Here is a 25,857-nt window from a genome sequence, read left to right as displayed (position 1 = left end):
TGGGGGTGCTGGTCCTGTTATATTAGGACAAGAAAATTGTGAACAAGAGTTCATCATAGAAGGACAAATTAGCACTCCGAATGTTTATTAAAATATAACTTTTATTAATTACTGGTTAATAATAATATCCTCCCGGAAGACAAGGTGAAATATATTAAAAAATCTCAAATACACACATACACACGTGTAATAAAAACAAGGACACCAACTGATAGGGATCTATTATATAAAGGAATAGTGGTATAAATGCAGAAAAGTATCTGTGTAAATCCTTGGCAGCAAACCATTCCATAGACTGGTAGGTAATGGTTAGTGGGAAGAGAGAGTGGTTTAAAGGATAAATGAGAACTGTGTCTCCTATAATATTGATACTATAAACCTTCTGACAACCACTATAACAACTGTAACAGGCAAGTAGCGGAGAGAAGTGTGTAATCTCTGTTGATGTAACGACCTTGCTAAAAATAAAAATGACACTATCCTTCTTTGTAATAATTACAGTATGGGACTCTAATTGAGGGCTTGTTCAGGGTCAATAAAGGTATAAAGCGCTACACATTAATGCACATGTGCTGATGAACCTAGAAGCTCGTATTATTCAGACATTGTGTAAACCTGTCTGCTGTGAAGAGTACAATTCACTAAATTACAGGTGAAAGCTCTGTTGTAAAGAGCAATTAGAATTCCATCAGGATTGTGTGGATTAGAAAGTGCTAATCTCGTTATGCCAATTGGCAGGAAGAATCACGCTGTTTAAATCAAGCAAACTATGTGCTGGTTTAAGGAATAATCCTGCACGTTTACTATATAAGAGCAAAAGCTCTTTTGCATTATGTAGTGGTGATTGTAACAGAGTTAGCTAAGATAAACATTCAAAGCTGTTTACACCAAAATGGTAAGTAGTGTAAGAAACTACTGTTTAAAATCCAACCAAACCATACGCTTATTCTAAAATTAACCCTGTTGAATCAAAGCCATGCAGCTAATTTGCAATGGACAAAGTAAAGAAAAACGAGTGTAACTAGTAGCGGAATGGATATTGTCCCTGGTGTAAACGGACTTATATGAAACCTCCGTGGAGGAAAGTGTTCCCCGCAGCCAAACTCGTTTTATCTAAATAAATTAGGTCCCATAAAGTGTTATAATCTCATAGTGGAACTACATCTGTGCCTGCTACTAGATAGAAGAAGCTGCAAAATTCCTATTCTAGTTGGTGTTGGCGCCAGGTAACGCTGGCCCCAGCACACAACTGTTATTACATATTCATATACAATCATACCTGCACTGATATCATTAACTCTTATAAAACACTTATTATATTATTAACAGGGTTCATTTAGAGCTGGATGTTGATCAATTTATTAGACATAAGATAAGCCCTCCCATACTGTGCGTGTGCACAAAATAAGGTGTACACATTCATTCGTGTGTAGATTTTTGTATGCTGTTAACTTGTGACCCTTTATGTCTGAGTGTGGATAACTGGAAATGAAGAATGGGGAAGGGCACCGGAGGGCAAGCAGAGACTAAGTACAGTGAGATCATGTTCACATAATTGTGACGCATTTATTCATATTTGTTGACAATATTTTATCTTGGCTTTATAACACTTCATTACATTATATATTGTGACTTTATCATTTACTACTAACACTGCAAAGTCACATCTCTACGCTTTTCTATGCAAATAATACTGACATGAAAATCCTGCCAGTCTAAATACCGACATGGAGAAAATAACTACATGGATTACATACTGGCAGTTTGATTGCCAACAATCACAATGCTGGAATTAAAACGAACAGCCGACAGTAAAGGGTGAAAAAATTAAATTAATAAATGTAAAAGAAAAAGCCAATTCCCCCCCCCCTCCCCCCGACCCCGTTCCCAGTCATATTAACCCTAGTGCTGGTCAGAGGAAAATCGGGAGGACAAAAAGTAAGCCCCCACCCTAGTGGTAAACAGCCCCATGCTGACAGCACTAGGGCTCTTCCCACACCCCTGGGTGGTGGGTGTGGGGTATTAAATGTGTAAAAAAGTAAAATAAATGCATTAGATATTATTTTACATTGGTTAACTGGAGGTCCCAGCAAGCCTGCGCTGCCATAAATAGTCTGGACATGCTGGTGCATGTAGTAGTACCAGCATGCACATGGCTGCCAGAGCATGCTGGTACTGGGGGAACCACGGTCTGGTCTACATCTATAGTAAATACTACTGTTTTTGACCTGGACACATCTTGAGATACGTCCAACTCACCCTATACACGTAAGTACGCCTTTTTATGGAGCTTTTCCAAACGTAATTTTGGTTCGCAAATCCATCCAACTATAAATGATCCCCTTAATGTTTTACACTTTTTACCTACCATACCCCCCAATTAACTCTGTCCAGTTGGAGTCTAACATATGAAGTTGCTGTTTGTACAGTTTTGTTCGCTATATGTGCTCTCAGACCCTGCATACAGTTTGTGGCGTCACATAATCGTATTGATGCAGACAGAAGTAATTCTCACCTCATTAAAAATGTTTGTTAGTGTCTGTGAATAATTCTTATATTGTATAATAAACTTTGGAATAAAAGCGTGCAATGCAACGCAGCCTCTATGCTTGAGAACTCGAGCTACTTCTAGCACAAATTTGTCTGCAGGAAACCAGTGCGCAGCAATATCTGCATTTAATAGATCCACAGAGGCATCTTCCAAAGGCATCCTCTCAACTGAGGCAACCCTGTAACGAGAAGGAAAAGGTGGTCAATCTGTGTACACGCATTATTACACAGACAGGACGGGGACAACACAATAAGTCGGGAAAGCAAGGGGGAGGAGCGCCATGCCTGAGAGGTGTTTCACTCTGACTGCCTACCCTGCTTGTCCAATCCACTGGTCCAATAAAATAAAAATACTGTTATGGTGCCCAGTGCCCTCCTCCCTCATCAATGACATCCATGAGTGGCAACACAGTCAGTGAGGAGTGGTACAGAGAGGAGCCAGAAGACAGAAGAGAAGAAGACAGAAGAAATGAAAGTCATAGAAAAGTAAGTAAAGAACAGATGGGGCACAGGGTGATGACAGGAGCACAGTGTGATGGAATGGGCACAGTATGATAAATGTTGCATGGAGGAGAAAGTGTGATGGAGGAGAAAAAGTATGATGAAGAGTGGGCACAATGTGATAAAGGAGGGGGGCACAGTGTGATAAAGGAGGGGGGCACAGTGTGATAAAGAGGGGGGCACAGTGTGATAAAGGAGGGGGGCACAGTGTGATAAAGGAGGGGGGGGGGCAGTGTGATAAAGGAGGCCCAGTGTGAAAAAGGAGGGGGGCACAGTGTGATAAAGGAGGGGGGCACAGTATGATAAAAAAGGGGGTACAGTGTGATAAAGGAGGGGGGCACAGTGTGATAAAAGAGGGGGGCACAGTGTGATAAAGAAGGGGGGGCACAGTGTGATAAAGGAGGGGGCACAGTGTGATAAAGGAGGGGAGGTACAGTGTGATAAAGGAGGGGGGCACAGTGTGATAAAGGAGGAGGGCACAGTGGGATAAAGGAGGGGGGCACAGTGTGATAAAGGAGGGGGGCACAGTGTGTGGATTAAAGGAAGCATTTTTTTCTCTTCTATACTTCTCACCAAACTTATTTGCCAAAGACATATTTTTTTTTTATAAAGAATACATATTCTTCATTTATATTATTCATATAGCAATAAATATTTGCTGTTTAATGTATTTATCTGTATTACTCACTTTATTAAAATTTATTCTATGATTTGCATTAAAAGAAAAGCATTATTGAATGAACAAATAATTTATAAAAAAGCGAGGGCAAACATTTATTTTTTCCAGTGTTGAGAAGATATGCTCGCACCAGCCCTGACTACAGACATAGGAGCCGACTCTATGTGTTTGCAAATTCCCAAATATTTGTACTGTCAAAGCCACAAACTATGTCTATACATGACTTTTTTCAGCCATATGGGGGAGAAGTAACAAGAGCATCCCGAATTGATTTCTTGACTACATATATTTTTAGAGATTGGTCCCATGGCACAGAGGCGCTGTAGAATGATATTTATGAAGTTATAGAGACACTTGTATAGATGTTCATGGTATTGGCAACAAATATTCTTCAAATATAAGACTACTCACTGGTAAGTAACATTCTCCTGTGGTGTAGATCTTCTTGCTTCAATTATCTGACTCTCACTAATGTCTATTCCAATCACTTTGCTGAAATATTCTGTCAGTGGTCGGGTTGATCTCCCTGTTCCACAACCAGCGTCTACTACCAGTCCAAAGGGTTTCCCCTTCTAAAGGAAAATGAAAAGTTATCCATCCATCCTTATTGTAAGATCTCTAATTGAAGTTAAGACCACTCGTCTAAAAACACACTAATTAATATAACATATGCGACTCTCACTGTTCTTTCTTCTTGTGTTGCAGCATGAAAAACAAGACCCCTTTCTATCTATAAAAGCTTCCTAATGTCTCAAGACTGTATGAGTATCAATGCGTTTCATCACAGGCTAGATCTCATAGATTTTTCTATACATATTTCTATTTAAATTATCTACAAATATTATTACAAGAAATCATAGATTCTACCTTTTTAATATTAATATCAAACAAAATGATTTTAGATTAGTTATTTTGTATTTGATCTGAATATGATAAGCATACTAAACTAGACATTTCACCCCATAGCTAAGTTTTAGTTAGAGCTAAGGTTTATTGAGCCATATATTAATCGGCTTTCTCAGCCTTCCTTCAGCAATCAGTATGTTTTATTAACTTTTCTGATTACATGCAAATAAGGGCCTACCAAAAAGAGCATCATCATCATCATCATCATCATCAACATTTATTTATATAGCGCCAGCAAATTCTGTAGCGCTTTACAAGTGGGAAGAAACATTAATAAGACAATACTGGGTAATACAGACAGAGAGGTAAGAGAACCCTGCTCGCAAGCTTACAATCTATAGGACAATGGGAGTTTGAAACACAAGGGCATGTGCTACATCACATTGTACAATGGACCAGCTAGAATGCAAAGGTGTAAGTATTGAGTGGGCTGTGTCTGTGGCAATTTTGGTCAGAGGGTTGTTGTCTTATGTTAGCTGTGTATAGTGTGGTAATAGGGTTATCTAGGGAGATTAAGATGGTGGTTGAGGAATATCATAAGCTTGTCTGAAGAGGTGGGTTTTCAGAGAACGCTTGAAGGTTTGAAGACTAGAGGAAAGTCTTACTGTGCGAGGGAGGGAAAACCACAAATTGGGTGCAGCCCCAAAAAAGTCCTGTAACTGAGAATGGGAGGATGTGATGAGAGGGGAAGAGAGACGTAGATCTTGTGCATAACGGAGGTGTCGAGTTGGGAGATATTTTGAGACAAGTGAGGAAATGTATGTCGGTGCAATTTTGTTGACGGCCTTGTATGTTAGTAGAAGAATTTTATATTGGATTTGTTGAAATACAGGCAATCAATCTAGCCACTGCGTGCAAAATAGATTGTAGGGGTTCAAGTCTGACTTTGGGAAGACCAGTAAGGAGGGAATTGCAATAGTCAATGCGGAAGATGATGAGTGCATGAATTAAGGTTTTTGGAGTGTCTTGTGTGAGATATGCGCATATTCTGGAAATGTTTTTAGGTGTATGTAACATGATTTAGATATAGAGTTGATGTGGGGAATAAACGATAGTTGTGAGTCAAGGATTACACCTAGGCAACGAGCTTGCGGGGTGGGATTTATGGTCTTGTTATCAACAGAAATAGAAATGTCAGGCAGGAAGCTTCTGTTTTGGGGTGGGACTATTAATAATTCAGTTTTTGAAAGATTGAGTTTGAGTTGGCAAGAAGAGATCCAAGATGAAATGGCAGAAAGACAGCCAGTAACGCGAGTAACGCGAGGCAACACAGATGGTGAAAGATCAGGAGAGGATAGATAGATTTGTGTGTCATCTACATAGAGATGATACTGATACTGATACTGAAATCCAAAGGAGCTTATTAGTTTTCCAAGAGAAGTGGTGTAGATAGAGAATAGCAGAGGACCTAGAACTGAGCCTTGTGGTACTCCAACTGATAAAGGAAGTGGAACAGTGGTGGATCCAGAGAAATTAACACTGAAAGAGCGATTATATAGGTAGGATGAGAACCAGGATAGGACAGTGCCTTAAAGACCTAGGGATTGTAGCAGAGAGTGGTCAACAGTGTCAAATGCAGTAGAGAGATCCAGGAGAATTAGAAGAGAGTAATGGTTATCACTTTTTGCTGTGATCAAATCATTAACAACCTTGGTCAACTCTGTCTTTGTGGAGTGTTGAGAGCGAAAGCCTGACTGAAGAGGATCCAAATAGGTTGTTTGCTGTAAGAAAGTGTGTGAGGCGAGTGTAGACAATTCTCTCAAGAAGCTAGAGACAGCGAGAGACTTCACCAGCTTACATTGTTAAACATGCCCTTTCCCAAACAAACTAGGCAAGCTAGCCAATGGAAGAACTTGACTAGGAGAGATGCCCTATTTTCAGAATTCTAAATAACCTGATAATAAAAAAATTCACATTTTACTCTTTTCAACTAATTAGTAGTAGTCATGTAAGATTTGTGAATTGCTGTCCGTTAATGTGTGAATGAAACTTTTGGAAGCAAATTGGATTGATCATAAAGAAATTCAGTTTAACTGAACATCAATCCATTGTAAGCCCTTGTTATCAGAAAAGAAAGATGCCTTTAATTGTAGGGGATGGACCTATGTGGAAGAACAATGCTTGCCTCCCCCGCCCTCATATGTGACAAGTGGAGAGTGGTGGGGAAACATATGTTCTCGGTGGCTTAGTGATTAGCACTTTTGCCCCACAGCACTGGGGTCATGAGTTCGAGTCCCGACCATGGCCTTATCTGTGTGGAGTATGTTTGTTCTCCTGTGTTTGCATGGGTGTTCTGTTTTCCTCCCGCAATCAAAAAACATACTACTAGGTGAAATGGCTGCTAGTTATCAAAGTGACCCTAGTCTGTGTTTCTGTCTGCATGTGTGTGTTAGGGAATTTAAACTGTAAGCACCTCCATTGGGACTGATGCAAGTTTGTTCTATGTACAGCGCTGCAGAAATAGTGGCACTATATAAATAAACAAGTTAACCCGTGCATGATACTCATGCATTCTAGTCAAATCAAGCTACTTAAGGTGTTAAAAAGGTTCTTGTCATGCATTTGGGCCATAGCCCAGGCCTCCTCAGGGGAAGAGTGTTACTTCCCGATGCAAGCGCTCTTTTTTAATGTGGTTTTGTCCACATGTCACCACCTCATCATTTTTCTCCATCACCTCATCCTTCATCTTTATCGCCACATCTATCCAGATGTCTATCCAGACACAGGGATCTCTCTCAGTGGTCCTGAGTATCACACTCCTCTCGCTCTGTCACCCCCGGCAACCACCAACCACTCCCAACTGTCACCCCCGGCAACCACCAACCACTCCCAACTGTCACCCCCTGGCAACCACCAACCACTCCCAACTGTCACCCCTGGCAACCACCAACCACTCCCAACTGTCACTTCTCCTTCAAGAAATATATATATAATTTATTTAAATCTTTATAAACACTTTTAACAATTAACAAATTAAAAACATTTTAGCATACCAAATTTCAGCCCTTTCTGAGTTTTTTTTCCCCACACACACTTAAAATTTAGTAGGTCAGTGTATAACTCCGCCCAGCAGGTGGCGCTGCAGCTTGGTTTTTTTTTTCACACACAGACACACGCCACTAGGCTTTTATATTATAGATAAATTATGATGATGATGATGATGTGACACTATGCTCTCCCCTGCTCACATTTGCTCCTATACCATTCTCAATTGTCATATTTGTCCCAAGACCACCCTCCCTACCTGATGCTGTGTTTATTGGGGAAAGGCTCAGGTCTTCATAGCAGCTAGTCCCTCTGCTGCTCCATGTGCAGAATGCTGATGTTACCATCAGCACTATGTACAAGCTACTGATATCATGGAACAGCAGCTTGAGCAGTGTTGTGTAGTGGAGCATTCTGACCCCTAGTCTGCCTCTTGTGGACACAGCAGCATGGTAAGATCTGCTGGTAGGGGCAGATTGGGACAGCATTATAACATGGGACATATCTCCTGACTTTCCTTGCAGTCAGGATAATCCTGGTTGTATGGAACAGTTTTTCAAAATTGGGGCTGTGCCAGCAGAATCAGGACAGTTAGCAGATGATGCTACTCTCTCCTATGTCTCCTCAAAGTTTTGACTACCTGTCTTAGCTTTTTTTACCTCTGTTGCTGCCTAGTCAGATCTTGGACTGTTGGGACCTGTTTGGAAAATAGGTATTATTTACCTACTGGAAAGCTGAGATACAAATGAACACTTGAGACCTCCCACCAACTAATCACAACATTAAATTTACAGCAACCTAATTTAATAGACTGACCTCCTTCCTCCCAACTAACCCATATTTGCTCCACATTACATTTAATAGCCCCACCAGCAACATCATTACATTAATATCCTCACAACATTATATGAATAGCCCAATATTACACTAGTAGATCCATTCAACCCCCACAGTTACTTTAATAGTCTCACAATATAACCTTACTATTGTTATGGCAACCAGTGCGGCACAAACTTGTAGAACTTTAGCAGAAGAGGTCTTCAGCTATAGCAGCCGCCTTTCCCGTAGAGACTGGTTATGCTCACAGGTACTCGGATGCTCCCAGGAATTACACTCAGTGTAGAACAAGTTTATGTTCACCCAGCAGTGCACAGGTACAGGAGGTAATACACGGAGTAGGGACAGAGCAGAGATCTGCGGACAGAGCACAGGTGGAGACGTCAGGTACTAGCTGGTTCAGGGCCAGAGGCAAAGGTTCAGAGTCCAGGTACAGGCAGAAGATCTGGGTCACAGGCAAAGGTTCAGGGTCCGGGTACAGGCAGAAGGTCAGGGTCACAGGCAAAGATTCAGAGTCCAGGAACGGGCAGAGGTCATACAAGGGAAAGCAATCTAAGGTTAAACACCAACACAGCACAGAAGCAGGCAGCAATACTGAAACAGAACGCTATAACCGGCAGTGAGGCTCAGTCCTCACTGCCTTAAATAGTACTAAGAGACAAACAGGGCAAAGCCCGCAAAGTATCCCCAGGTTTTGCCTAATGGTGGCAGCGCTGGTGGCCAATGGAGATGCAGTGCCCAGTTGCATAATAAATCAGGGCTGATTACTAAAAATTTAATCAGCCATAAATGGCTGATTCTAAACTGTGCACTCCGGTTGTTGCCTAGGCAACCGGGACGAGGGAGCCGGAAGCGACGTCCCGATCATCATGGAGATGGCTGGGCGCCAGCAGCAGAGGACCGAGACTCGCGGCAGTGCCCGCGGCCGCCACGGCTGGTAACAACTATTCCCCAAAAACACATTTAATTTATAGCCCTAAAATACATTAATAACCTCTAACAGCCCTGACATGGCTTCAATAGCAGCTCTAGATAACCTGTATATCCTTCCCCCACACATCTTTGGCACGTTTTTACTTACCTTCTCTTCCAAGTAGCTTAAAACAATTTTCAGAACATTTCTGGAAGAAGGGCACATAAGGTCCTGATAGATTTTAGAGTATTCATCATCGCCGAATACTTTAGCATCCATTTGTACACATCTAAACATTGATAGATGTTAAGAAATTGAATTACAAACATTGTTTTAAATTGACATTTTTGCAAGGAATGTTTCAGAAAGATTTATTTGCAAATAGTTTCAAAACATCATAGTGTACATTTCACTTAACTACTAACAGCTATGAGGCAGAAATTATCTTTTATATTTACTACAGTATGTTACAAATAGTGCTAAGGTTCAATGAAAAAACAAAAACAAAAAAACAAAACCTATCTGCGACCTTTAAGTATAAGAACACAGTTAGTCTACAGCAGCAGGCTGCAAACAGGGTTAAAGGTTCCCCGGAATCCTCTGTTAGCACACACACACACACAGGTGTTCCACATGGGTGTGATTGGTTTTGCTTTGGTGTGATTTGTTTGTAGTGCTTGGGTGGAGGATAAAGACACTGTATGTGTGGGTGGGACCACCGATGCCAGTAAATTGCCGGCTTGCAGACTGGGAAGTCTAGTCAGATGTAGGTGGTGGGGATTCTTGTGCACTGTTTCTGGGTACGACTGCTGAACCAGCGTTGGAGCTGTCTACCATCCTAACAACTGCTAATACACTGTTAAATGGTTCAGCATACCTGTGTCGGAATCTCGTGAATGCTCTACTTTCTCACATGAGTTCAATTCCCGACCATGGCCTTATCTGTGAGGAGTTTGAATGTTCTCCCTGTGTTTGAGTGGGTTTCCTCTGGGTGCTCCGGTTTCCTCCCACACTCCAAAAACATACTGGAAGGTTAATTGGCTGCTAACAAATTGACCCTAGTCTGTGTCTGTCTGTGTCTGTGTCTATCTGTGTGTGTGTTAGGGAATTTAGACTGTAAGCCCCAATGGGGCAGGGACTGATGTGAGTGAGTTCTCTGTACAGCACTGCAGAATTAGTGGTGCTATACAAATAAATGGCGACGATGATGAAGGTAGATATAGATATAGATATAGATATATATATATATATATATATATATATATATAGTTATATATATATATACATACATACACACACGCACATATATATGTATGTGTGTATATATATATATATATACATATATATATATATATATATATATATATATATCTATACACACACACACACACACACATATATGTATATATATATATATATATATATATATATATATATATATATATATATATATATACACATACATATATATATATACATATATATATATATATATATATATATATATATATATATATATATATATATGTGTGTGTGTGTGTGATGGCTGCACAGTTAGCATAATTCGGAGTCATACCGGAGTTACACAGGAGAAGAACATTCTGCCTATTACCTCAGCTACACAAGTACTACAGTCAGTATTCACTTGAAACTCCATATTCTACCTCTGATGTCATCAACTCACCCTGGCTACAAGCTCCATGCAGCATGAGGACTGTTTTGGACTCTGAACTTATTTTCTTCTCATCTCATGAAAGTTTGTTTTATCTGTCAATTTGTTTTCACTGCATAATTCCACTATGTTTATTCAGCCTGCTGTACTACTTGGTCAACCACATCCTACCCATGCTACAGTTATTTCAGTCCCCTTTCTTATCACTGTGCTCTCAGTTCTACTTAATGCTTTGTCTGCCATCACAAGTAGGAACAATTGATACTGATTTTAAACCAATCTCTCATGACTCTGCAAAAACTCAGCTATTCAATCACCTGCTCTTTATTACTCTCCATTCAATATTTCCACCCATTCCCCCACATGGCTCCCACATAATTACTCTATACTATCCAGACATCCATGGAAAAACTACATTTGCTGCAGCATAGCTCTGCACTACTTATCTGATTACACTGGACATTGCAATTAGGTAATTTCTTAATTCCCTCATTTTGCTATTTGCCTCATAAATCCCTATGCTTGCAAAAATATTTTTCTTTATCTCTCTTCATGGCATTATCTTTAGGACTATATCATCCCTCGCCCATCCTGCAACACACACCTCTGTCCACATTGCCCCTTCATTACTTCACTCACCTCTAGTGAACACTCATGAACTATTTTCTTATTTAAATTCAATAACTTTAACAGCCGCACCCTGCCACCAGAAACTAAAAAAACACACATCTTATAATCATCTTCCTCCCTGCTTCTATTAGCTGGTGATATATTACCTAATCCAGGTCCCCCTCAATTCTCCCACACGCATATATCTGAACACTACAGAAATCCAGCAAACCTTAAACGCGTCACCTGTCTCCCCTCTCTTCCAAAGTCCTTTAAATGTGCCATTTGGAATGCACATTCTGTTTTTAACAAACTTACCTCCATTCATGATCTCTTCCTCTCAAACAACCTAAACCTTCTAGCAATAACAGAAACATGGCTCACGCAATCAGACACTGCCTCACCTGCAGCCCTTTCACATGGTGGTCTCCATTTAACCCACACCCCCAGACCGGGAGGCAGACAAGGAGGGGGGTTTGGACTACTTCTCTCCCCACAGTACACATTCACAGTTCTACCAAGTGTCCCATCACTCACGTTCACATCTTTTGAAGTACATGCTGTTAGGATTTTTAACCCATTCTCCATGCGTGTTGCTGTCATCTATCACCCCCCTGGTCCACACCAACAATTTCTTGAACACTTCTCTGCATGGCTCCCTCACTTCTTATCTACTGATATCCCCACCATCATCATGGGTGATTTCAACATCCCTATTTCTAATCCACGTTCCAATGCTGCTTCCAAACTACTCTCTCTAACCTCCTCACTTGACCTCTCCCAGTGGATTTAATCTGCTACTCATCAGGATGGCCACTGTCTTGATCTTGTTTTCTCTAGACTATGCTCAGTTTCTAATTTCCTTAACACTCCTTTCCCCCTCTCGGATCATCACCTTATTAGCTACTCGCTCACCACTAGTTCTTCACTCTCCCTAGTGTCAAACTCTTCCAAGCCTCCTCACAACCGCAGGAATTAAAACTCTATTGATCTTCAACAGTTTTCCACCTCTCTCCAACACCTTCTCTCCCCAATTTTTACATTCTCCTCCCCTGATTGGGCAGTACCCCATTTTCATCAAACCCTAGCAACTGCCCTGGATCAAGTGGCTCCAGCGACACTACATGCTTCGCGTAGAATTCGTTGCAAACCGTGGCACACAACAATAACACGAACTCTACAAAAACTTTATCGTAAAGCAGAACGTCACTGGCGTAAATCTTGTGCCTCTAATGATTTCATCACATATACTGATATCTACCACTCCTATAGAAATGCTCTGACACTGCTAAACAAGCATACTTCCAATCTCTCATCTACGCTCAGGCCTCTAACCCCAAACGCCTCTTTAATACATTTAACTCTCTTCTGAATCCTCCTGCCCCAAATCCTCCAACTAACATCAGTGCACAGGATCTTGCTTCCTATTTCAAGGACAAAATAGATAAGATCAGGCTTGAAATGCTATCATCTCCCTTGACAAGCAATCGGCTCAATTTCCTTGTAGCACCCTCTGACACTCTCTCTTCATTTGATCCCACAAATGAAGAGGAAGTTTCTACTTTCTTCTCATCTTCCTACTCTACCTCCTGTCCTCTTGATCCCATTCCCTCACATATTAGTAGGTCCCTGTCTCCTGTGCTCATTCCCCCTCTAACTAAAATCTGTAATCTTTCTCTTTCTACTGGTATTTTTCCATCACTATTCAAGCATGCAGTGATTACTCCAATTTTAAAAAAACAGAATTCTGAACCTAACTCTCTCGTAAATTACCGCCCCATCTCCCAACTCCCATGCCCCTCTAGCTTCTGGAGAGAATTGCCTACACTCGCCTCGCACACTTTCTTACAGCAAACAACCTTTTGGATCCTCTTCAGTCAGGCTTTCACTCTCAACACTCCACAGAGACTGCGCTGACCAAGGATGTCATGATCTGATCACAGCAAAAAATAATAACCATTACTCTCTTCTAATTCTCCTGGATCTCTCTGCTGCATTTGACACTGTTGACCACTTTCTCCTCATACAAACGCTATAATCCCTAGGTCTTGAAGGCACTGTCCTATCCTGGTTCTCATCCTACCTATATAATCGGTCTTTTCAGTGTTAATTTCTCTGGATCCACCTCTGCTCCGCTTCCTTTATCAGTTGGAGTACCACAAGGCTCAGTCCTAGGTCCTCTGCTATTCTCTATCTACACTAGGGATGTGCACCGGCGACTTTTGAGGTCTCGTGTTTTGTGTTTTGGATCCGGATTTTCTTATTTTTGAGGTTCGGATTTGTCTCGCAAAACACTTTACGAAAGGTCTCGGTTCGGATTTAAGGTATTGGATTCGGATTTTTTTCGAAAAAAACATAAAAAGTTTAAAAATCAAGTTTTTGGGCTTATTTTCACTCCTAGGCTATTATTAACCTCAATAACATTCAATAACAAGCATTTCCACTAATTTACAGTGTATTCTGAACACCTCACAATATAGTTATTAGTCCAAAACGTGGCAACAAGGTATCTTTCTGGACTGCGTAGAGGAGTGGGTCACCACAATATATATTAAAAACCCTGAACTTTTATGATTCGCACCAATAAATGTACCTGGACTGCGTAGAGGAGTGGGTCACCACAATATATATTAAAAACCCTGAACTTTTATGATTCGCACCAATAAATGTACCTGGACTGCGTAGAGGAGTGGGTCACCACAATATCTTAAAAACCCCGAACTTTTATGAATCGCACCAATAAATGTACCTGGACTGCGTAGAGGAGTGGGTCACCACAATATATTAAAAACCCTGAACTTTTATGATTCGCACCAATAATTGTACCTGGACTGCGTAGAGGAGTGGGTCACCACAATATAAATTAAAAACCCTGAACTTTTATGAATCGCACCAATAATTGTACCTGGACTGCGTAGAGGAGTGGGTCACCACAATATATTAAAAACCCTGAACTTTTATGATTCGCACCAATAATTGTACCTGGACTGCGTAGAGGAGTGGGTCACCACAATATAAATTAAAAACCCTGAACTTTTATGAATCGCACCAATAATTGTACCTGGACTGCGTAGAGGAGTGGGTCACCACAATATATTAAAAACCCTGAACTTTTATGATTCGCACCAATAATTGTACCTGGACTGCGTAGAGGAGTGGGTCACCACAATATAAATTAAAAACCCTGAACTTTTATGAATCGCACCAATAATTGTACCTGGACTGCGTAGAGGAGTGGGTCACCACAATATATTAAAAACCCTGAACTTTTATGATTCGCACCAATAATTGTACCTGGACTGCGTAGAGGAGTGGGTCACCACAATATCTTAAAAACCCTGAACTTTTATGATTCGCACCAATAATTGTACCTGGACTGCGTAGAGGAGTGGGTCACCACAATATCTTAAAAACCCTGAACTTTTATGATTCGCACCAATAATTGTACCTGGACTGCGTAGAGGAGTGGGTCACCACAATATCTTAAAAACCCTGAACTTTTATGATTCGCACTAATAATTGTACCTGGACTGCGTAGAGGAGTGGGTCACCACAATATATTAAAAACCCTGAACTTTTATGATTCGCACCAATAATTGTACCTGGACTGCGTAGAGGAGTGGGCACTGGGCACCACAATAAAATATATAAAAAACCTTCAACAGATCTGCATTACACTACACATACGGCTGCTCCTCCATCCTCTCCATCATATACATGTTGGAGTTTTAGCGTGTGACAACCTCTTGTTTTTGATAATGTCAGTGCATTTTGAATATTTTTCAATTTGCCCCACACCACTGAATGTACTTTATCTATGATACGCAATACGCATCTATCTATCTTGACTGCGTAGTGTGGTGGCCCCGGTACACAATTTGGTACCGAGGCCACAATATAATTAAAAAACCCTCCACGTGTCAGAATTCCACCAAACAAGTATCTGGACTGCATAGTGGGGTGGCCCCGGTACCCAATTTGATACCGGGGCCACAATACCTCCTCCAAACATGGTACAGACAATTCGTCATTGAGATCCCAGACAGACAGGGTCAAAGTGTTATTGTTTGACTTTGTAAACCCAAAAAACTGTCCCTGTTGCACATAGTCGTGCAATGAAGACTGACTTTTTCATTTAAAGGCACGATCTTTCAAGTGTAGTGTTTGTAAGTCTAAGTCATATTATACTTTTGGTAAAATTGGTTTATTTTGTTCCTCTTTATGGTAATTAATTAGTAATAGAATTAAAGTATGAAATAGAATTAAAGTATGAAATAGAATTAAAGTATGAAATAGAATTAAAGTATGAAATAGAGTGGTATAGAGTTGTAGTGTGGTATAGATAGAGTGGTCCACACAATATAATAATAATAAAACCCTCCACGTGTCAGAATTCCACCAAACAAGTATCTGGACTGCATAGTGGGGTGGCCCCGGTACCCAATTTGATACCGGGGCCACAATACCTCCTCCAAACATGGTACAGACAATTCGTCATTGAGATCCCAGACAGACAGGGTCAAAGTGTTATTGTTTGACTTTGTAAACCCAAAAAACTGTCCCTGTTGCACATAGTCGTGCAATGAAGACTGACTTTTTCATTTAAAGGCACGATCTTTCAAGTGTAGTGTTTGTAAGTCTAAGTCATATTATACTTTTGGTAAAATTGGTTTATTTTGTTCCTCTTTATGGTAATTAATTAGTAATAGAATTAAAGTATGAAATAGAATTAAAGTATGAAATAGAATTAAAGTATGAAATAGAATTAAAGTATGAAATAGAGTGGTATAGAGTTGTAGTGTGGTATAGATAGAGTGGTCCACACAATATAATAATAAAACCCTCAACTGGTCTGAATTCCACCAAACAAGTATCTGGACTGCGTAGTGTGGTGGCCCCGGTACACAATTTGGTACCGAGGCCACAATATAATTAAAAAATTGGGCATCAACTGTCACCGTTGTTTAATATCTGATACACCTAAATATGGACTGCACAGTGGAGTGGCCCCGGTAGTAAATTTGGTGCCGGGGCCACAATACCTCCTCCAACTTCCAAGTGTAGTGTTTATAAAGACAGACAGCGTCGAAGTGTTATTAGTTGACTTTCTTAACCCTAAAATTGTCCCTGTTGCAAATATTCGTGCAATGGACAGTTACTTTTCTATTGAAAGACTCAAGCTTTCAAGTGTAGTGTTTATAAAATATAAACAACAATACAGTAGTTTTAGAGCACGTCAATACCTCTTGTTTTAAATTATGACACGGCATTTTACTTTTGGTTTAATTTCTTGAATTTTTTTACATTTGGTTTTACTTTTTGAACATGGCAAACGACTGTTGATTGGTCATATAATGCAAAAAAAAAAGTTCCAAGATGGAATTGTTCTTGGGCCCTCACACCCACCCTTATGTTGTTGAAATAGGACATGCACACTTTAAGAAACCAATCATTTCAGCGACAGGGCCTACCAAACAACTTTGGCTGAAATGATTGGTTTGTTTGGGCCCCCACACCAAAAAAGCTATTCATCTCTCCCTGTACAGACTAAACAGGCTCTACTGAGGCAAGATGTCGTCCTCATCCTCAACCTCTGATTCCTCTCCCCCTACAGTGTGTACTTCCTCCTCATCACACATTATCAATTCGTCCCCGCTGGACTCCACAACCACAGGTCCCTCTGTAGTATCTGGAGGGCAGTGCTGTACTTCATTGAGGAATTGATTATTCATTTTTATAAACATCATTTTTTCAACGTTATGAGGAAGCAACCTCCTTCGCTGCTCACTGACCAGGTTCCCCGCTGCACTAAAAACTCTTTCCGAGTACACACTGGAGGGGGGACAACTCAGGTAAAAAAGAGCCAGTTTGTACAGGGGCTTCCAAACTGCCTTTTTTTCCTGCCAGTAACAATATGGACTGTCTGACATGTCTACTTGGATGGTGTCAGCAAAGTAATCATCCACAATTTTTTCTATTGTGACAGCATCCAATGCAGCGAGAGTAGACATGTCTGCAATGGTTGGCAGGTCCTTCAGTCCGGACCAGATGTTATCAGCATCCCCGCCAGTGCCTCTTTTGGGAAAACTGAGCTTTTTCCTCGCAGCCATAGATGTGGAAGAAAATGAGGGTGGAGCTGTTGGCATGTCACGGTCCTCTTCAGAGGACAATCTCCTGACCAGCAGGTCTTTGCACCGCTGTAGACTTGTGTCCGCCGGAAACAGAGACACAACATACGCTTTAAACCGAGGATCGAGCACGGTGGCCAGAATGTATTCCTCTGACTTTAAAAGAGTGACCACCCTCGGATCCTGGCAAAGCGTACGAAGGGCTACATCCACAAGAGCTACATGCTTGCTGTAATCGCAATGGCTTACCAGCTCCTCCCTCACTTTCTCCAGCTGCTTCTGCAACAGCCTGATCAGGGGAATGACCTGACTCAAGCTGGCAGTGTCGGAACTGACTTCTCGTGTGGCAAGTTCAAATGGCTGCAGAACCTTGCACAACACGGAAATCAGTCTCCACTGCGCTTGACTGAGGCGCATCCCCACTCCTTTGCCTATGTCGTAGGTGGCTGTGTAGGCCTGAATGGCCTTTTGCTGCTCCTCCATCCTCTGCAGCATATAGAGGGTGGAGTTCCAGCGCGTCACAACCTCTTGTTTGAGGTGATGGCAGGGCAGGTTCATGCTTTTTTGATGTGCCTCTAGTCTGCGGTAGGCACTGGCTGAATGCCGAAAGTGTCCAGCAATTTTGCGCGCCACCGCAAGCATCTCCTGCACACCCCTGTCACTCTTGAGGTAATGCTGCACCACCAAATTAATGGTGTGGGCAAAACATGGGACGTGCTGGAAATTGCCCATATTTAATGCCCGCACAATGTTACTGGCATTGTCTGACACCACAAATCCCCATGAGAGTCTAAGTGGGGTAAGCCACTGGGAGATAATTTCCCTAATTTTCTCTAATATGTTGTCAGCGTTGTGCCTCTTATTAAAGCCTGTAATGCACAATGTTGCCTGCCTTTGCATGAGCAGCCATTTTGTAGATGCTGCCACTGATGCAGCTGTTGCTGTTGCTGCGGAAGGGGATGCATCTACCCAGTGGGCTGTCACAGTCATATAGTCCTTCGTTTGCCCAGAACCACTTGTCCACATGTCCGTGGTTAAGTGGACAGTGGGTACAACCGCATTTTTAAGAGCACTGAGGACACTTGATCGTACTTCTCTGTACATTTTTGGTATCGCCTGCCTAGTGAAGTGGAATCTCGAGGGGATTTGGTACCGGGGACACAATACCTCCATCAACCCTCTAAATCCCACTCCACTGATGGCGGACACCGGGCGCACGTCTAACACCAACATTGCAGTTACAGCCGCAGTTATACGCTTTGCAATAGGGTGACTACTATCGTATTTTGTGGTCATGGCAAACGACTGTTGGACGGTCAATTGTTTTGTGAAAGACTTAGCGGTCTTACGACTTCCCCTCTGGGAAGATGACCGACTAACAGCAGCAACAGCAGCAGTGGCAGTAGTAGGCGTACCGCTGCAGGATTCCTCGGATGAATCCCGTATTGAGGAGGACTCAGTCTGGCTGCTGACTTGGGCTGCAGGACTGAATCTGATGGAGATTGTGGAGGAAGTTGACGAGGAGGGTGTTGCTGGTGTGTATCCAACTGGACCACGGGATTTAGGTGTCCCTGTACCGATGAGGGTCCTAGCCCCAGTTCCTGAACTAACCACTGAACTATGAAGGTTATTCAGGTGACGTATAAGGGAGGATGTTCCTAGGTGGGCAAGATCCTTACCCCTGCTTATTTGAGCTTTACATAAGCTACATATGGCCATACATTGGTTGTCTGGATTTGGATAAAAATAACTCCAGACCGAAGAGGTGCATTTTTTGGTCTTCTGACCAGGCATGACGATGGGCTTTTTCATCCCATGGACATCAGCTGTTTCCCCCCCTGGTGCCTCATTTACAATAACCACATCACCATCCTCATCATCAAGTTCCTCCACAGCGCCAGCTACATCATCAATAGCCTCCTCCCGAGCCACCTCTTCCCGTACAGTGATGGGAAGGTCAGGCTTGACAACCACCAACACCCTTGGACTCGCCTTGGGGATTTGTGATAATTTCTCTTTAGAAGGCAGAGTTGTTTGCTGTTTTGTTGCTGACAGCATAACTCTCTTCAATTTTTTGTAGGGGGGGGGAGGAGGAGGAGGGCTAAGATCCGTGGGTGAAGCTGAACCACTAGTCAAGAACACGGGCCAGGGCCTAAGCCGTTCCTTGCCACTCCGTGTCGTAAATGGCATATTGGCAACTTTACGTTTCTCCTCAGATGATTTAAAGTTTCTTTTTTTGCTACTTTTTCTTAACTTGGGCTTTTTGGATTTTACATGCCCGGTACTACGAGATTGGGCATCGGGCTTGGAAGACGACGTTGATGGCATTTCATCGTCTATGTCATGACTAGTGGCAGCAGCTTCAGCATTAGGAGGAAGTGGGTCTTGATCTTTCCCTACTTTATCCTCCAAATTTTTGGTCTCCATTATATGTAGCACAAGATACTGCAGAATGTGTGAACTTGGTAATATTGCAGTACCAATGGACTTATACTGCTGGATTGGTTTTGCAAATTTGGTTATAATTATTATATATATTTTTTTTTTTTTAAATTTTTTATTTTTTTTTACTTTTTTTAAATTTTTAAAAAACTTGGGAATAGTGGGGAAAAACTATGCCCTTAGAAGCACAGAGCACAGGACACAGCACCACTGGACTGAACAGGACACGGCACAGGACCCAGCAGCACTACGGAACTCAGCAGGACAGAGCACAGGACACAGCACCACTGGACTGATACTGCAGAATGTGTGAACTTGGTAATATTGCAGTACCAATGGACTTATACTGCTGGATTGGTTTTGCACATTTGGTTATAATTATTATATATTTTTTTTTTTTTTTAAATTTTTTCTTTTTTTTTATTTTTTAAAAACTTGGGAATAATGGGGAAATAACTATGCCCTTAGAAGCACAGAGCACAGGACACAGCACCACTGGACTGAACAGGACACGGCACAGGACCCAGCAGCACTACGGAACTCAGCAGGACAGAGCACAGGACACAGCACCACTGGACTGATACTGCAGAACACAGCACAGCACAGCACAGCACAGCACAGTACAGCACAGAACTAAACAGCACAGAACTAAACAGCACAGAACTAAACAGCACAGAGGACCACCTAACACACCCTCCCTCTACCCTGATCAATGCCCGAGTGAAGATGGCGGCGACTAGCGGGGAATTTATAGGATCCGAGTATCGCGAGATCCGACAACGGGATTATGAGTCAGAGCCTCAGTTTCACTTTTGAATTTGGCGCCAATACCCGGATCTGTCTCGGATCCGACTCGGATCCGCAACGTTCGGGTGGGCTCGGATTTCATAAATCCGAGTGTGCTCATCCCTAATCTACACCACGTCTCTTGGAAAACTAATACGCTCCTTTGGATTTCAGTATCATCTCTATGCGGATGATACACAAATTTATCTATCCTCTCATGATCTTTCACCATCTGTGTTGTCTCGCGTTACTGACTGTCTTTTTGCCATTTCATTTTGAATGTCTTCTCGCCAACTCAAACTCAATCTTTCAAAACTGAATTAATAATATTCCCACCCAAAAACAGTAGCTTTCTGCCTGACATTTCTATTTCTGTTGATAACATGACCATAAATCCCACCCCGCAAGCTCGTTGCCTAGGTGTAATCCTTAACTCACAACTGTCGTTTATTCCCCACATCAACTCTATATCTAAATCATGTTACATACACCTAAATACATTTACAGAATATGCACATATCTCACACAAGACACCGCAAAAACCTTAATTCATGCACTCATCATCTCCCGCATCGACTATTGCAATTCCCTCCTTACTGGTCTTTCCAAAGTCAGAATTGAACCCCTACAATCTATTTTGCATGCAGCGGCTAGATTGATTTCCCTTACTAACCGTTATTCCTCTGCTGAGCCACTCTGTCAATCTCTACATTGGCTGCGTGTATTTCAACGAATCCAATATAAATATCTTCTACTAACATACAAGGCCATCAACAAAATTGCACCGACATACATTTCCTCACTTGTCTCAAAATATCTCCCAACTCGACACCTCCGTTCTGCACAAGATCTGCGTCTCTCTTCCCCTCTCATCACATCCTCCCACTCTCGCTTACAGGACTTTTTTTGGGCTGCACCCACTTTGTGGAATTCCCTCCCTCGCACAGTAAGACTTTCCTCTAGTCTTCAAACTTTCAAGCGTTCACTGGAAACCCACCTCTTCAGGCAATGTTATGATATTCCTCAACCACCATCTTAATTTACCTAGATTGCCATATTACCATCCTCTACACTGCTAACGCAAGACAACAACCCTCTGACCAACATTGCAACATACACACAGCCCACTCAATACTTTTACCTGTCAGTCGCCGTCTCCGCACTGACACTTGGTGCAGGAGACGGACGCCTGCACCTTCCAAGCAACCACGTCCTGTTGCCTAGCAGCGGGACGCTATCTCTGCTCACCTGTCTGCAGTCAGCATGTCTTACTGCCAAAATCTCCCTAAGCCTATCAGGAGGCACCTTAGGGTATATAAGGCAGCCTCTGACACATGTCTAGTGCCAGAGTATTTGGTCTTCCTCCTTGCTCCAGCGTTTGTTCCTGTGTTGCTGTTATTTGGATTCTGACCCCGGCTTGTTCCTGACTTCTCCTTGGTTCCTGATTCTGGCTTAGACTGATATTTGGTATTGACCCGGCTTCCTGACCATTCTCCTGCTTCTGATTTGGCTATATCCGTTCCTCTGGTTTTGACCCGGCTTGCTGACTACTCTTCCATCCTGCATCCTGCTGGGCTCTCACTGCTGCCTCAATTGTTACCTCGCCAGCTGACAGCTGATATTGAGGGCCGCGACCTGCACGTCCCTTGCAGCGAAGTCCATACCTCCTTGTGGGGGTTCCTGGTGAAAACCAGGGGCTTGTTAGACTCCGCGACTTAGTACTCAGTAGCACCAACTGCTGGCAGGTATCATCAATTCCACCTAGTGATTCTGACAGTATACTCTGGCCATGTCAAATGCCGAAGGCATCGGTGATCTCTCTGCTATTGACCTCCTGCAGCACCTGACTCGCCGAGTTGATCAACAGGAGGTTAACCAGACTCAGCTCCTGCATTGCCTTCAGGGACTGGCTACGCACATGGACACCCTTCAGAGAACCCTGACTCCTCCCGGAGTATCTGTTGCTCCCGCACCCCCCGTTGTCGGCTCTCCTGCTGCAGCTGCACCTAATCCTACTGAAGAGATTCGCATCCCACATCCCGAAAAATTTGGTGGTGATCCGAGAAAGTGCAGAGGGTTTCTCAACCAATGTTCTATCCAGTTCGAGCTATCACCAGGAAATTTTTCTTCAGAACGAGCCAAGGTGGCCTATATTATTTTGTTACTCACGGATCAAGCACTTGCCTGGGCCTCTCCTCTATGGGAGCATGATGACCCCCTGTTACAAATTCCAATTTCCTTCATACAAAGCTTTAGAAAAGTGTTCGATGAGCCTTTTCGAGTTGCCTCTGCGGCCTCCAGCATTTTGAAGCTACGTCAGGGAAGCCTTCCCGTGGGTCAGTACGCTATTCAGTTCAGAACTCTCGCCTCTGAACTGAACTGGAATAATGAGGCCCTTATAGCTACCTTCTGGCAGGGGCTGACAGATCGGATCAAGGATGAGTTGGTCTCCAGGGATTTACCAGCTACCCTAGATGATCTGATCTCCTTATGCATCAAGGTCGATATCCGGTATTTGGAGCGTAATCAGGAACGAGAACAATCTCGTCGGGCTAGTCCACGTTTGGTCTCCACTTTTCAGAACCCACCAATTCTACCTGAGGAGCCCATGCAGATTGGGCGTTCACGTCTAACTGTGCATGAGTGGGAACGAAGGTTTAAAAACCATCTATGCCTCTACTGCGCTGACCCCTCTCACATTCTATCTCAGTGTCCCAAGAGACCGGGGAAACGCCAGATCCTAGTCGGTGCCGGGAAAGCCGGTCTAGGACTGAGTGCATCTTCCCCTTATTCCCCAGAGAAGACAGACTTTTTGATGCCCATCATCATCCATGCTTCCCAGGGTCCGGTCTCCCTTCGGGCCTTCGTGGATTCAGGGGCAGCTGGAAACTTTATTTCTGCATCCTTAGCAGCTAACCTTCATCTCCCCCTGGAATCATTATTGCAACCCTTGGTTCTGACAGCGGTGGATGGTAACAGAGTGGCCAATGGATCTATCTCTTAGGCCACCCGGCCGATCCGACTGCAAGTTGGTCCCCTCCAGTTTGAATGGATCTCGTTTCTAGTCCTTCCACAGACTGTTAATCCGGTAATATTAGGACTACCCTGGTTAAGGGACCATTCACCCCAATTTGATTGGCATCATGCTTAGGTTACTTCCTGGGGTCCGCTCTGCGCTGATCGGTGCCTCAATAACCTACCTATTAGATGTTACGCTCTCAGACCCAGTCTTGGGTTGCCATCTGAATACGCTGCCTTCGTGGATGTCTTCAGTAAGACTGCCGCTGAGACTCTTCCACCCCACCGTCCTTGTGATTGTTCCATTGAACTTATTCCTGGAGAAAGGATTCCTCGTGGCAGAACGTACTATCTGTCCCTCCCGGAGACTCGAGCCATGTCCGAGTATGTATCTGAAAACCTCGAACGAGGATTTATTAGAAAATCTTCCTCACCTGCCGGTGCAGGTTTTTTTTTTGTAAAGAAGAAGGATGGTTCTCTAAGACCATGCATCGACTACAGACTACTCAATGCCATTACCGTGAAGAACAGGTACCCCATACCCCTAGTTTCCGAGTTATTCGATCGGATCAAAGGTGCCACAATATTCACCAAACTAGACCTCAGGGGGGCCTATAATTTGATTAGGATTCGTGAGGGCGATTAATGAAAACGGCTTTTAACATTCAGGATGGCCACTATGAATACCTGGTGATGCCTTTTGGCCTATGCAATGCCCCAGCGGTCTTCCAGGAGTTCATTAACGACATCTTCCGAGACCTACTCTATCTCTCAGTCGTTGTCTATCTTAATGACATACTTATATTCTCCAGAGACTTAGAATCCCATAGAGGTCACGTCAAGGAGGTTCTCTCTCGACTACGTTCCAACCACCTTTACTGCAAACTGGAGAAGTGTGTCTTTGAAGCCTCTCAGGTCCACTTCCTGGGATATATTGTGTCCGGTGCTGGTCTTTCCATGGATCCTGGGAAAGTGGCTGCCATTCTCAATTGGCCATAACCATTGGGCCTTAAGTCAATCCAACGCTTTATTGGCTTCGCCAATTATTTTCGGCACTTTATCCAAGACTTTTCAACTCTCATTTCTCCCATTACTGCTCTCACCTGCAAGAGAGCAGCAAAATCATAGTCTGCCGAAGCCCTCAGTGCCTTCCAGTCATTAAAAAAGGCGTTCTCCTCCGCCCCTATTTTGCTACAACCTAACTTGTCTCGGCCTTTCTTTGTTGAAGTTGATGCATCCTCCATTGGCATAGGAGCCATTCTTTCACAGAAAGATTCTGATGGAAAGTTTCATCCCTGTGGTTTCTGTTCCAGAAGATTTACCTCCAGCGAATTAAACTATGGTATCGGGGATAAAGAGTTATTGGCCATCAAAACAGCACTAGAGGAGTGGAGACATTTGCTAGAGGGGGCTAAGCATCCTGTTACTGTCTACACGGACCATAAGAACTTAACGTACTTGCAAGCAGCTCAGTGTCTAAACCCACGTCAGGCCCGCTGGTCCTTGTTTTTGCCCGTTTTTAATCTCATTTTGACCTTTCGACCTGGGGTTAAGAATATCAGGGCAGATGCTCTCTCCCGGTCATTTGATGATAAAGATCTTCAACCCGCCCCCACCCCCAGAACCATCTTGGATCCTACTACCATTGTGGCCCTCACCAGAACTTCAACCAAGGTTCCTCCTCCTGGTCGCTCCTTTCTCACTTCCAGGCTTCGGCCTAAGGCTCTCAAGTGGGCCCATGATTCTCTGTTTGCCGGGCATGCGGGTGTCAAGAAGACCTTCTCGTTCATTTCTAGGCATTATTGGTGACCCTCTATCCAGTGGACGTTAA

The 25,857-nt window shown here is 42.9% G+C and overlaps 2 protein-coding genes across 2 annotated transcripts in view; both read right to left on the bottom strand.

Annotated features, from left to right (window-relative positions):
• LOC142159290 (malonyl-[acyl-carrier protein] O-methyltransferase-like) overlaps positions 1–22,600 on the bottom strand; it is a 31,841-nt gene extending 9,241 nt beyond the window's left edge. The window contains exons 1-4 of the mRNA XM_075214049.1: positions 22,257–22,600; positions 9,540–9,660; positions 4,142–4,302; positions 2,516–2,729 (exon numbers count right to left, since the gene is read on the bottom strand). Coding sequence (XP_075070150.1) covers positions 2,516–2,729; positions 4,142–4,302; positions 9,540–9,660; positions 22,257–22,273 — 513 coding nt within the window. The 5' untranslated portion in view covers positions 22,274–22,600. The remainder of the gene's footprint in view (positions 1–2,515; positions 2,730–4,141; positions 4,303–9,539; positions 9,661–22,256) is intronic.
• LOC142159293 (putative methyltransferase DDB_G0268948) overlaps positions 1–25,857 on the bottom strand; it is a 196,753-nt gene that overhangs the window by 160,347 nt on the left and 10,549 nt on the right. The window lies entirely within an intron of this gene.

This window comes from Mixophyes fleayi, chromosome 5, assembly GCF_038048845.1.
Source record: "Mixophyes fleayi isolate aMixFle1 chromosome 5, aMixFle1.hap1, whole genome shotgun sequence".
Taxonomy (NCBI): domain Eukaryota; kingdom Metazoa; phylum Chordata; class Amphibia; order Anura; family Limnodynastidae; genus Mixophyes; species Mixophyes fleayi.
The sequence above is the reverse complement of the archived record's forward strand: the minus strand, read 5'-3'. Positions and strand labels throughout refer to the sequence as shown.